The sequence below is a fragment of the Erpetoichthys calabaricus genome, chromosome 9, assembly GCF_900747795.2.
Source record: "Erpetoichthys calabaricus chromosome 9, fErpCal1.3, whole genome shotgun sequence".
Lineage (NCBI taxonomy): Eukaryota > Metazoa > Chordata > Cladistia > Polypteriformes > Polypteridae > Erpetoichthys > Erpetoichthys calabaricus.
Genome location: NC_041402.2, coordinates 43,790,734 through 43,805,040, shown reverse-complemented (window position 1 = coordinate 43,805,040; position 14,307 = coordinate 43,790,734). Strand labels below are relative to the sequence as shown.

Here is a 14,307-nt window from a genome sequence, read left to right as displayed (position 1 = left end):
AAAATTGGAGTGTGATAAGTCAGAGTCCAACTCACAATGATACGCAAAATGTTGTCTACGCCGTATTTTGCTTTGCGCATTCGCTTGACTCTCTCGCCAGATCTGCCTTTAGCTCCAGCTGCGCATTTCTGCCGGCTGACAAAAAAATATTCAGCCCTCAAAGAGTTAAGCCATTTCCATTTTAATGTCTACAGTACCTGGCTCCTTACCTTTGTGATTTCAAACTTCAAAGCTGCTCCTCAACAATTTTTGAAGAAACACAGTGATGTTTCAATACAGATGATTCAAATGAAACAAGCTCAACAACATCTTATAATTATTTTCAAAATCTCAATCAACATAATATCTCCTTTAAATGGAACTAGGAATTCTGTGCCCCAACTATTGGAAAAAATCTATGCTTTCAGATTTTCTCATTGGCCCAGGAAGTCAATCTATCATTATGATACATTCTAGCTATGCCAACACACACCCTGTTCAGCATAGGATAAAGACCCATCCATCAATTTATTGAACATATTAAACTCACTATCAGGGCTGCAGGGAGCAGGAGCTGATCGCTGAAACAGTGAAAGAAGGAAAGAAACCCACCTATGATACAAAGCATAGTAGATTAGTGAGCCCAATATGTACATTTTTGGATATATGGAAAGAATATGGTATATGAGTATATGGAAAAAAAATACACATACAGATAGGGAGAGAACCTGTAAACTTCATATGCTAGAAGGCCAAGATTCACACCCGGGGCTATGATACTGCAGGGCAAACGACTGTGCCACCCAACAGGCAAACAGAATAGGGAAGTAAACGGTGTATAGGAAAGGTGTGTTTTCAGGTGTTTAAAGGTGTGTTTAGCACAGCCTAAACAGACACCAACAGACTGTGACATACTCTCCACAGATCAACAGGGTTTGAAAATCAGATCAGCAGGCCAGTCAGCCAGTCTGTGACTGACCACAGGTTAAAGAGGCTCTTAGCCTTGTGGCGCCATATTGCAATCCATGACGTACCCACAAAACAACTAGCTGTGAGCAAAGCCACATAAGAACCTCACTGGATTATCAGCACAAGTCTGGCTCTCTGCAAAGATGTACTCTACATTTCTGCAGGGTTTTTTTCCAGCTATTTCTCACTACAAGTTCAATCACCAATTAGGGAAGCAGACTGGCTTTTATAAATATAAAAATGAATCTTGGGTAGATTTCTATAGTCCACTGATTTTGTCTAATGCAAGTGCTAGTTACCAGGAATCAAAGTTTGTCAGCAACTCACCATGGATTTATTTCAGGAACGTAAACCTTTCAAGTGCTGGCAAACCTGTCTTGTCATCAGCTACTGTAGTGCTGGTGGCCCCAAAGGCCCTCAATGGTCACAGTGGGTGTAAAAGACTATATTTTCTAATGCCCTCATCTCCTTATGTTTATGTCATCATTACTGGCACTGAAAACAAAGACAAAGTCAGTGCTATCACTGCTATCAGGGAGAGATAGATGGACAGATAATATTTCATTTCTTTATGTTACAGTGTACCTCATCAAACTGCCTCAGTGTGAGATTTTCCATTCCATGTGCACCCAGAGGTGAGGAGGCCATTTACTCTCTATGGCATCGCAGGCTGTAATCCGGCACTTGGAAATCTGACAGGGCACAGCAGGCCTTTGATGAAGACACAGACTCAGACCGTTACACTTTGCTAGCTGAGATCATGACGCCTGAGGAAAAGGGCAGAGCCTTTCTTGAATATTTCTCTTCAAGTGTGAACACAAGGTCTATGACACTTGCCAGCTAAAACAGAGAGCTTTATCAACATGTGCCTAGGCATAAAAATACTGTATACAAAATGATGCATGTATTAATAACAGGTCTTCTTTAAAAATAGCAAAAAGGAGAAGCCTGCATCATCCATGATGCCTAATTTCCTAAAGGGTTTTTTTTATGATTTAAATATTTCCTACTAATGTCATCTACCAATTTCTTCACAACAAAACATGACAGTCTACTTCACAAAGACTAAAGATAGGCCACAGTTGGTGCAGCTGCTATATTCCACAGGCTCCACGCTGAGGCCGGTGCTCACACAGCTGAGGAACAGAAGGGATATAGAACGGCATCGCTGGCATACTGCGGCACCTCAGAACTTTACAGCCTGGCCTCAGATGGTGGCCCTTCAAAGTCATGAGAAAGATCAGCCTGTCACCAGGCAGATCTTCATAACCGAAAGGCCATATTAGAAAAAGCAAGCTTTCATAGGCAATCACTCTGAACTCCACTGGGCCACACTGATGATGTTCGCTCAGCACGTCTTGTATGAGGGCGCTTAGTCTTTAGAGCTGAATCAGTTTACAGCTGCATCCTGATGGTCTCATTTACCTTAGTTTGTTTTTTTTTTGGAGTGGAGTGGTCTGGGGGATTGGGGTTTTATGTACAGTGGAACCTCGGTTCACGACCATAATTTGTTCCAAAACTCTGGTCGTAAACCGATTTGGTCGTGAACCGAAGCAATTTCCCCCATAGGATTGTATGTAAATACAATTAATCCGTTCCAGACCGTACGAACTGTATGTAAATATATATTTTTTTTAATTTTTAAGCACAAATATAGTTAATTATACCATAGAATGCACAGCGTAATAGTAAACTAAATGTAAAAACATTGAATAACACTGAGAAAACCTTGAACAACAGGGAAAACTAACACTGCAATAGTTCGCGCTATAGTGCTAGGAACCGCTCGCTAAAAACACATTTTTTTTAATGAGTTTTAACCACAGGGGAAAAAATGAACATTTGAAAAATCCGTAATTTAATAAACCACCAAGATAAGTAACATTGCAACAATGCAGGCTACGAGCCGATCGCTGTAAATAACTGAAAACAAAAACAAGCCTTCTCTACCTTAAGCTTCCCTCCCTCTCTCACTCTCTCTCTCTCTCTCTCTTGTGAGCCTGGAGCGCCTGTGTGTGTATGTGTGTGTGTGTCTCTGTAGCACGCTCTTGTGTGTGTGCGCGTCTGTCTCTCTCTGGCGCTGCCTGTGTGTGTGCGCAGCTCTATCTCTCTCGCTGCCTGTGTGTGTGCGCGGCTCTCTCTCGCGCTGCCTGTGTGTGTGTCTCGCTGCACAGGAAATGCACAGGGAGAGACTGAACATGTACAAACCGAAAGGGAACCTGGCTTGTTCGTATACTGAGTGTGTGGTCGTGAACCGAGGCAAAGGTTTGGCGAACTTTTTGGTCGTAAACCGATTTGGGCGTGTACCGAGACGTTCGTGAACCGAGGTTCCACTATACTAGGTTGGGTCAACCATGCAAAAATGGGCAAACCATACAAAAATGGGCAAACCCTGTGAACAAGTGCAGAACACACTGTGCAGACTTTAAATGCCATGCTGGTGCCATAAATATACATCTCTGTAAGTTTTATTCTTTCTGTTTCTTAAAGATAGAAAAACTGAAAACTGATACCTGCGTCTTAGAGTATTAGAACAATTGGAACGAGAATAGGCCATTCATCTCAACAAGCTCATCCATCCTATTCGCCTCAGTTCTTCAAAATAACATCAAGCTGAGTTTTGAAGGTCTTTAAAGTTCTGCTCTTTACTGCCTTCTTCCTATGCCTGCTTCGGTAAGGCTGATGCCTTTGCGGTTTCTTTTGCACTTGCATGGCATTCAGCAGATGGCACAGTAGCTACAATTTTCAAGGAAGAAAAGTTCTTCAGGACAGAGCATCCATCCTTGAGTGGTAACTTCCAGGTATTTGCTAGATGATGAAATTATACCTGTGCAGTGCTTATATCCCTCTGGCACTTTGAAATTTTGGAGCTGGTAAGTATGGCATGGGTTATCTGTAGAGTGAACTGGCATGTGCAAAGGTAGGAGGCAGAGTTGCCATTTAGTAATATGTAGCTGCTTTGAAAGACAAGCACCCATTAAATGGTTCTTTGGAAAACAAAATCACAATAACCTATCCTATATTGGAGACAAATGGCTGTCCAAAGCATAGAACATGCTGCACTGACTATAGCAGCCAATTCAGTTTGAATAGTTAACTTGTACGGTTTCTATGACTGGCTACAATAATGGATATTCCTGTGAGGGTCTGAATTGGGCGCTGCTAAATGAGCCACTGAGCCACTAGTGCTGTGTCACCAGCGTTACCCTGGAGTACACAGCGACTCTCATAAAAACTCTCATTTTGTATTGCAAATAGCACTAAAAAGAAAGACTCTGTATATGAGCAATAATTATAAACTTCCATCACTTTAATTATGCATATTCAGGTATGTCAACCATTATCATTATCACAGTGTACTGTCAGCCCAAGATGGATTGTAATTATCACTGCATGTTATAAATTACTTTTGTGTTGGAATTTGATATATTTTATGGCCTTTAAAGTTTGTTGTATTAATTCATTCACCATTACTGCACTGTGTAATGTAATGTAGCATCAAATACCTGTATACTGTATAAAAACATTATTAAACCAGCTTAAACCAGTTTGGTGGAATGGGGGTTTAAATCCTCACAGAATTGTCTTCAAGGCTAGAAACTACCATGGAGAGGGTACCAATCCATCACAGTGCCCTCTAATACACAAAAGGGATAACAGAGTTACTAATTATATTAATTTACCTTGCATGTCTTTGGGGATGTTGGATAAAAACCAGAATGCCAGGAGCAAAACCTACACATACACAGGGAGAAAATGCAAACACTAAAAGGACAACAAAATGGGTGTGGATTGGTGCAAAAAGATCATAACCAATCCCTGGGCATCTTTTGAAAGGAGCAGGGTGTGCTCCAATGTCCTGGCTTAGCTGCCCTTCACAATTTTGTCCATAATGGCCCCCTAATTACCCCCTGTCTCTGACTGGCTAACTAACTCTAACCCCTTCACCACCTAATAAGGTAAGCGTGGCAAGCGTACTGGCACAAGAATGGCTGCCGTCATATCAGCCAGATGGATGCTACACATTGGTGGTGGCTGCAGTGGCTCTGTGAGTAGTTAGAGAAAACACTGCATATATGTAACGAAAGCATGCTGGATCTGTGATTCAGCCGTGATTGAGCTACTGTATCAAATATAACAATTTGACATCTTTTATAAAAAAAAAAAAAAAACTGAAACGTACATCAAAGTGAAATTCCATGCTCCTATATAGCTTAAGGGCAATTCATGACAGGCTGATTGTATAGCTAAAGATTAGCGCCCTGCTGCAGATGATCATCCTTGGGGAGGCTCTGGGCTCCATCCTTATTTCCCTCTACTAGACAAAGCACTAGCTCCACCTCTCATCTGTTGTTTCCGAACACCTTATCTGGTCAGACATTAGAAGAACAGGGTCCACCCTGAGGTCTTGGCAGTTGCATTACTTTGTTTCACCTTTTGTTGTTATTGTTCCTCTTTCAATTTAGTTTGCTTTGGATTTTTGACCACAATGCTCATTTTGCTAGATGTATGTATCCTAATCTTAAAACTCTGTTTCTAACTAAGATTGTTTGCTTTATGTTGGTTGTATTTCTATCAGTTCTTTGCTTTTTGACCATGGCCTTTGATGTGAATCTGTTCCTGCTAGACTATCCATACCAGGTGTTTTGGGCAGTCAGGGCTGCTTCATGTTGTGTTGCTTTGCTATATGATCACACAACTGTTTTATGTCTCTATACAGTGGCATGATGACTGACTATCATTCCTAGCAGAAGCTAGTCCAACATTTATTTAATCAATACATACCAAGTATTATGATATACCCTACTGACAACATAGCAATGAAGTTAGGCAGAGCTGTCATGAGACTCTGACCTCATAAAATAAAACAGTATAGGGCCATTTTAACATCACCAATTCACCTAATGTGCATGTCTTCGGATTGTGACACAGGGAGGTATTCAAACTCCACGCAGGGAGGACTTGAACCCCAGCCTCCTTGTTGTGAGGCAGCAGTGACACCACTGTGCCACTCTTTTTTCCATCAATTTTCTGAAAATGATTTTTCTAGTTTGAGATTACAGAGAGCTTCTGTTGTAAGGCACAACCCAAATTTGGGCAGGACAGCGATCCTTTACAAGATAGTGTCACACACGCAGTCACCAGATGAGTTTAGATTTTTGGGGCTTGAAGATAAACTGGAACTTGAACTCGTGTCCTTTCAGGCTTCCACCACAATGCCACTGCCTCTCCTGTTTCTTTGCAGCATAATTTACAGGTTTCACGGAGAGATTACAATAAAAAAAATAAAGTAAATAAGATCAACAGGCAGCTCCCACCGTGAGTCAGCAGCAAGCATTGCTGACAGAAACCGGGCTGGAGTGCTATTGTGAAAAAGGGCTACAAAGTTGACATGGAGCTATCGCTGGAGACCTGACCTTGCTGACTAGGATGGCGTCAACTGGCTTGGCATCAAGGTCAACAGACAAAAACAAAAACACGGCCATAGTTCTCAACTGGCTCTCCGAAAATACAGGTCTCTGCAGTTGCCCTCCTGCTACGGACGACAGCAGCCGCATCACCCCCCGCCACAAGCTTCTCTTTGTTCACGCAGGTGGCTTTTACACCAATCTGGCTCGCACACACAATAATCCAAGTCAGTTTCTGCATGACAGGAGCGCGAAACAGAGAGCACAGCACACCTGACTGGATCTGTTCTGCCACTGACTAATAGACTGAAACCAGTAATCAAACCACCCACCTCCCTGCAAGAGCCAAAGAACCCGCAATCTCGGCCGTCTGCACCTTTCAGTTTCCATAACCACCAGCACTCCAGCTAATTAGGGGCCATTAGCCTATTGAGTCATGTCTGCCCAAAGTTTTACCATGAGGGACATCATTTGGGGAGAGGTGTCACATGTGGTGCCTGTAGGCAAAGACCCTCCAATAATGACAGCTTTTTTCAAATTTTATTCCATTGTAAAATATACGCTTAAAAAATCAACTTCCCACATAGCAGAGATGAGTGAACTATGGATGAGGCTTGCACTGAAAATGCTTATTATAAAACATTAGTGTACTGATGGTCATAATGAAAAGCTGCCTACGTGACCACATGCTAGAGAAATGACCTCATAACAAGGGAGAAATTCAGTACTTGACCAAAAATTAGTTCAAGGCATAAAGAGAGCAAATATTGATTACAAAAATATAATAAACAACCTCACTTAATTTCATTTAGCATCTTTCTACAGCAAATATTCATTCCAGTCAATTTGTTTTATTACACGTTTTTCAGGACAATATCAATAATTGTGACCCCTGTCTTTATTAATTTCGTGATAACTGTGTTCCATTTCTGGATGTCCTGGTTAATATTGTCAGGGACTCTTTCCAGTTCTCATTAAATAGAAGACCTACTGATCTTAACTGTTTACTTCATACACCCAGTTTTCATCCTTGTACATTAATTAATACTCATCTTGTTTTTTCGCATAAGGTGCATTTGTTCTGAACAGAATGATTTTGTCAAAACAGCACTGGATTTAAAAATCATGCTTCTTACAAAGGGGCTACTCGAAGAAAGCATAGATAAGGCCACTAAATAGGCAACTATTATTAACAAAGATCTATCACGTATATCACATAATAAACCTACCACTAACACTAGGATTGTCTGCAGACCCACATAATTCTATATTTTCCAGTCAGGTACATCATATCATTTTAAAACACTGGAATATTCCCAATCCAAATTTCACCTTCTCTGAACCATCCTTTGTTTGTTTTTTCTTATGGCCGTAACCTAAAAGACATTGTTGTGAATCACATACATACAGCTCTTTGGAAGTATCTTGACAATATTACAGTACAGTCTAATCCTGGCCACTTCAAATTGTCCCATTGCAGCTGCAACAATGTACTCAAAGGACATCTAATTTGCAAACCATATTGTTGTGTAACCTTAAAACACAGATCCAATTCCAGCACTAAGGGCATTATATACCTTTTATGCCCCTGTCCTCTAATATATGTAGATAAAATTTTTCTTACTTTTAAAAAACCAGATTGCTGAACATAAAGCACTATTAATTTTTGAATAAATTTGTGAATTTCCCCTCGGGATTAAGAAAGTATCTATCTATCTATCTATCTATCTATCTATCTATCTATCTATCTATCTATCTATCTATCTATCTATCTATCTATCTATCTATCTATCTATCTATCTATCTATCTATCTATCTATCTATCTATCTATCAAAACATCCATGAAACATTCAATTTCAAGAACATTTCAATGAGGCACATCATCTAATTTCAGATATAAAATATACAATATTACAAATAGTGAAACCCCACTCCAGACAAGATGATTTAAATAATTCTTTTCTTCACCGAGAAGCCTTCTGGATTTAAAAATAAAACGCTGAGCATCCATTTGGCTTAAATGAAACACATGACTTCACCTGTTTTCTCTGAATTTCTTCTCCCTACACCTCTTGTACACAACTATTAATGTAATTTGAAGGTTGATGGTAGCTTTGATAAGGTGACACATTCTGGTAAGGTAATTTTAACATAATTTCTCTACCCCACTATAAGATCTCCTTGCATTCATTTTTCACATTGTTTTTCCTCTCTTTTATTTTCTAGTTCTGTAGTTTCAGGAATTAAACTATTTTGATCTGTAAACCTCTCCATCACACCTGATTATTTAGGTGAGATCTCGTCTTAACTACCTAATGTTCCACTCCCTGCTTTCATTTTATTCTGCTTTAATTATGGTATATATTCAAATACAGCTAATCTTTGTTCTTTTTCTGTTCAGACTCCCGTTTCCTTTCTACCCAACATTGCTGGTAGTACCTGGGTTTTTAAATTTTTGAACTTGTGCAACATTTTGCCTCCATTGTTTTTCTGTCTGTCTTTTCCTTCTTTTCATTCCTTTTGTACAACTGGATCACTGGTTGGTTAGCGATCTTCTCAGTGTCAAATGGTGAATCTGCAGCCTTGTGTTTTATTCATTAGGCCCTCTACTCAAAGACTTTATGAAACTGGCTGGTTATCTGAGCTGTTAAGGAACACTTCACCTAAAAATTATCTTTCTTTTTTATATCTTACTTACCTCACATAGTTTTTTGTGATGACTGAGAATTATTTTTCATCTCATGTGTTCTTGGAGAACAGAGAAAACAAAGTTTCTGGTAGAATGGGAGCCTATGATGACCAACACTGGACAACAGTAAACGATACCAAAAGACATCCAAGGAAAAAAAAATGTCACTTGTGTCTCATAATCCACATGTCAAGTCATTCAGTCGTATACCCACAACGTCCTAAATGCATGCATTGTTGTTACTAAAATACTGGTAAACAAACCACTTCGGGAAAGCACTCTTGTGAATGAAAACGGAATGTGCAGAGATTTGCACAATCATTTGAACTGAAGATCCGCCTCTTCCCCTCCCTCATTGGTCCAAAGTTTAGTCTTTAGTTCAAAAGTGTGATCCTGTGTGAAGGAGCTTCCTGTTTGTGGAGTAATTTCATATTCCGAAGGTATTTATTTAACAGAAAGTTTAGGAAAAAATAGTGCGTTTTGCATGTTGTGAGCATATGACTCGATGAATTCATGTATGAATAACGCGACACAAGTAATGGGAGACTTGTTCACAGACATTTTTGATATTATCTCTGTTCTCCATTAAAACATTAGATTAACAATTTTTCTCCATTATCACTTAACTTATGTGACTTGCGCCACAAACCATCCAAATTCTCAGATTTCAACTGCGTTGAAATGCCAGTGGATAGCCATTAACTCACAACATCTGACTCGGAAGTTGTCTCCTTATAGAATGGGTTAATAGGAGAGCTCTCTGCGTCAGCTGCACAGATCACATTTTCTGAGCACTGTGAGTTGATCGCCTGCTTTTTTCCCCCATGGGATTAATAAAGTATCTATCTATCTATCTATCTATCTATCTATCTATCTATCTATCTATCTATCTATCTATCTATCTATCTATCTATCTATCTATCTATCTATCTATCTATCTATCTATCTATCTATCTATCTATCTATCTATCCTGGTAACATCATCTGAGCTGTCTGCCTCTCTCTTTGTTCACTCCTTTTGTGCACAACAGTACCACTGCAGGTGAGTTTCATTATAAAAACATCATTTTTGGGTGAAGTATTCCTTTAACAGATCTGATTAAGAGTTGCCCTAGATGACAGTACCAGTGTACTTGGTGGGATCCAGAAAGATTTAGGGCTTTGAGTTTGTTGTACACCTAGATATGACTCGATATCAAACACATCACACTATTGGACAACTCCAATGTTAAGGACCAGTACTCATACAGTGGGCTACAAACACTTCATCTTAACTATTAATTTACGGAAGCAACCATTGTGTGACATCATGGGCAAACAGTCAGCAAGAATGAACATCAACATGACCTGCCAAACTTTAAAGTCCACCCGTACCCCAACATAGCTTATGGAATGACTGGAGAAATGAAATTATGGCCTGGCATCTTCTCTTATGCCTTTCATTGACAGATTACAAATGCTGTGCTTACACAGTTGGTGGTGACAGCTGGCCTGGCTCTCCCAGAGTACTTGATTATGATGGGTCATTTCACTGTGTGTCTAATGTAGAGAGGCCAAGAGTGCACACAGACCTCACTTTGGCTTTCCTTAAGAGTCAGCATGTTCTGAACACTGTAATGAAGGGCAAACAGCATGCTTCCATGTTGACAAAAGCAAAAAAAAATTTTTATTTTTATAATTTTTTAGCAACATAAGTGTGAGTCTTGTCAGATACACGGACACATTTATGGCCGACAGTAATAATATTTCCACAACAGCCTCCAAACAACCAACTTTACAAATGCAGTTCAGAGTGACAGTGTGAAAGAACTGAGACTGGGATTGGGGCGCATGAACTTTTAAGCCTTGCCCCGTTCTGCAGGCTGCAGTGAGGTGCACTTGGAATGACTGCATAGATGACAGGGTGTTACTGCCAGCTGTGTACATCGCAGATTCTTTGTTTATGTGGATTTTTCCTAAAGCGGGGGGGCGCCTGTATTTTTAGATAACTGATTGAGCCCAGCAATGTGCGTATTGACATAGCCCACCTTTTTTCTGGTTTAATATTGCAGTAAGGAATGTGCCTAGCAAAAAATGTTGGAGTGATAGTAGCCCATTGCTTTTGAAAATGTAGTGAAGTGAAAGCAGACAGAAAGTTTTATTCTCAAAATAAAGCAGAAATATTCTCAAAGCATACTCAAGTACAGTAACAACGCAACTGGTGAAATGAGGCACACAGACAATACAAAAGAAAATATAAAGATGTGCCTTTTGTAAATAAAAGCCTACATTTACTGTTGTTGGTGCTGTTTAAAATATTTCTCAGGTGAATTGTGAATTTCTTGGTAATGGACAGGGGCTCACAATAAAACACATATTAAAGAATAATTCATAACGTTTTGCAGGTAGTTTTTCATACATAAAAGTCTCATCCTCACTAAAAATAAAAACTGGAAAACAAAGGACCAAGCACTTCGACACATTTATTCTGCTTAGAGCTTTGAACTACTGCTCATCATCAAATAATCCATAAAAATAAACATTTCAGGAGTCCATGTTCTTTCTTTAGCCATGGGAGATTTTTTGTGTACCCAGGTTTCTACAAACAGGCCACAGATGTGCATGTCAAAATGACTGGCACCTTCAAAAATGGCCCAGTTTGAGAGAGCAAGTGGGTCCTTAAATGGACCGTACCATCAAGACTAGTTTACATAGCTCTCCAACCTTCCATGCTTCATAATTGGAAAAACTGGGTTCAAAGCTAAGTTTGTAAGGAAACACCTGCAACACAGGAAGCAGAATTTCCAGATCACAACGAGTGCATAAGTGAGGGAATGACAAGAGAAGCAATACTAATTTTAGGAGACAGGGACTGGTGTTACAAAGTAAGACTAAAGGAACTCAACTTTATAGGCCTAAGCTAAAAGACTAAGAGCAGAGATGATAGGTAAGAACTGTGTTCAGAATTGCAAATCCAACAAATGTGATGCCTGCCACTTCTCCTAAATGATTCTTCAATGATTGCACCAGGCTGCAAATGGCAGCTACGGAAATGTTAACATCAAAATGTTGACCCAGTCTGACCCACAGAACCGTAAATCCAGGAGCAGACAACACCTTATGGACACTGACAGTAAATCTCCACTCATTACTGTATTGTGCCAAATGGGCTGCCTTAGCTAATACTATTGTGATTCAGATATGTTGTAGTAGAAATTAATTAGACATCATTCATCTTGATTAAAGTGTTTCTCTGCCACTGTAAGACGGCTAAAGGAAAGAATAGTGATAGCTAAACCGTCTCAGCCTCTGCAGTCAGGAAATCTCTGGGCAGATTACTCACATGGCATCCTTTAACTACATAAAAATTAAATTAAAAAAGTCATTCAGCCCAGCCCAGTAATACTTTTCCAACTAGTGTTTCAAATACAAGCCAACACGTCAGCCTTTCACCTTTCATTTCAATTCAGTTGCTGCAGCACAGTAACTCAAGACCCCATCCAAATTCCTACCTTTCCTGGCAGTTTGGGCAAGTCCCGGATCCTCTTGTCTAGAGATGGTGGAATCTGATACACTTCTTGATTTGGATTCATAGATGGTGGGACTTGATATATTTCCTGTCCGGGGCCAGCCACGGACGGCGGTACTTGATAAATGTCCTGTGGGGAGCTCTTAGAGGATGGAGGAACCTGATAAACATCATGGGGCTGGCTCTGGTATGTCTGCCCTCCAGCTTGCTTTTGTAGGGGAAGTGGCGGGTTTCCCTGGCTTGGCTGGTACTGGTGCTGAACACTGACGGGAATCTGATAGAGGTTCTGCTGGACTTTGCTGTGAGATGGTGGCATCATGTAGATGTTGTCTCCTTGGTTCGGGAAAGCCGGATGCATTGCAGTGTACTGGGATGAAGGGGAAGGCATATTGTAGACACTTTGCTTGGGGTACACTGGGGGAGTCAATGGTGGTTGTGCCAGAGCTGCGGACTGAGGGCTGCCACCCATGTTAGGTTGCTTCTTGTCATACATTCCAACAATGATCTTGAGACGATTTCCTGGCACGATACCTTGACGGCCGTGCAAAGAGCACAGCCACCAGCCATCCAGACCCTGAGTGTCCCTCTCCAGGACTGTCATGATATCCCCCTTGCGGAAGGAAAGTTCATCAGGAGACTCTGCCACATTGTCATAGAGGGCCTTGGCGAGCACATTCTGAAAAAGATAAAGAAGAAACATTAGAGGATTTAAATTACACAATACAATGATCCTTCCAGTCCATTACTGTATCTTAAGAGCAAATACTGTGCCATCATAGTGCCAAGAAGATGCCCAATGAGGGCAATTAAGTCAGAGAACACCCGCCCCTTCTAGATCAGACAGTATAAAAGCGGGCATCCCCGAAAGGTAGCATCACTTTTTGGACCAGTGCAATGACTTATATTGAGCTCCTCCAAAGCCTGACATAGTCCTTAATGTACCATGTGTCTAGGCTGATTTTCAGGGCGATAGCTTTTATTTCTCTTGGTGCACCTGCAACTGCATGTTTCTTTCACTCTACTTTTAGGCTCCAAATGATCAGTGCTTCCTTTGACATAACCTGAACTTTCATTCTCTTATAAATAATAACATTACGAGGATGGCAAGTGTCACATCTATCGTTGTACTGGCTCATATTGATGTCCTGCACAGTGAGGAAAGCTATCTGCAGATGACCCCTCCCTCTTCTAGGCTTTGACTCCTGATGTTCCTCATTAGAAGGATTTCTTACTAAAGTGGGGGCGGGCGCCGCTAACACAGCCAAAATAAGCCCGGTCATAGGGTTTCAACACGCTAAAACTTTGAGTTTTTAACTTCTGCTGTTATCATTTGGCAGTGCACACTGGAATAGCTGGAATCAACTTTTATTCGGTACACAAGCCTGGGCAAGGAGGCTTGGCCATTGGAAGCTCACTTGTTTTTAACATTTTTCATGGTCACATAATAATTAGATTCCTTGCCACATCAACACACTGCTAGTCATCTAGTCATAAACAAGTGCTCACCATGTCCTTCTGAGTATTTAAGTGACTCCACTTACAGCACAGACTAAGCATCTCTGAGTGGCCACAGCGATCCCTCAACAATTCTCCCACAGACCGTCTCAACATTCAACCTCCCATTTAACCAATACATATAAGTGACACTTTTGAATGAGACTGAATCCAATCTTATTATTTTGAGTTGGTTTGAATTCTAATGGTAATCACTGTGAATTGTCATGCATGCACATCAGAGGATCACCTTCCGGGG

At 40.5% G+C, this 14,307-nt stretch overlaps 1 protein-coding gene across 5 annotated transcripts in view; it reads right to left on the bottom strand.

The window, feature by feature from the left end:
* Positions 1-14,307, bottom strand: part of bcar1 (BCAR1 scaffold protein, Cas family member) — a 286,839-nt gene that overhangs the window by 73,927 nt on the left and 198,605 nt on the right. For all 5 annotated transcript variants that reach the window (XM_051931679.1, XM_051931681.1, XM_028809398.2 and 2 more), the window contains one exon: positions 12,538-13,230. In XM_051931679.1, coding sequence (XP_051787639.1) covers positions 12,538-13,230 — 693 coding nt within the window. The remainder of the gene's footprint in view (positions 1-12,537; positions 13,231-14,307) is intronic.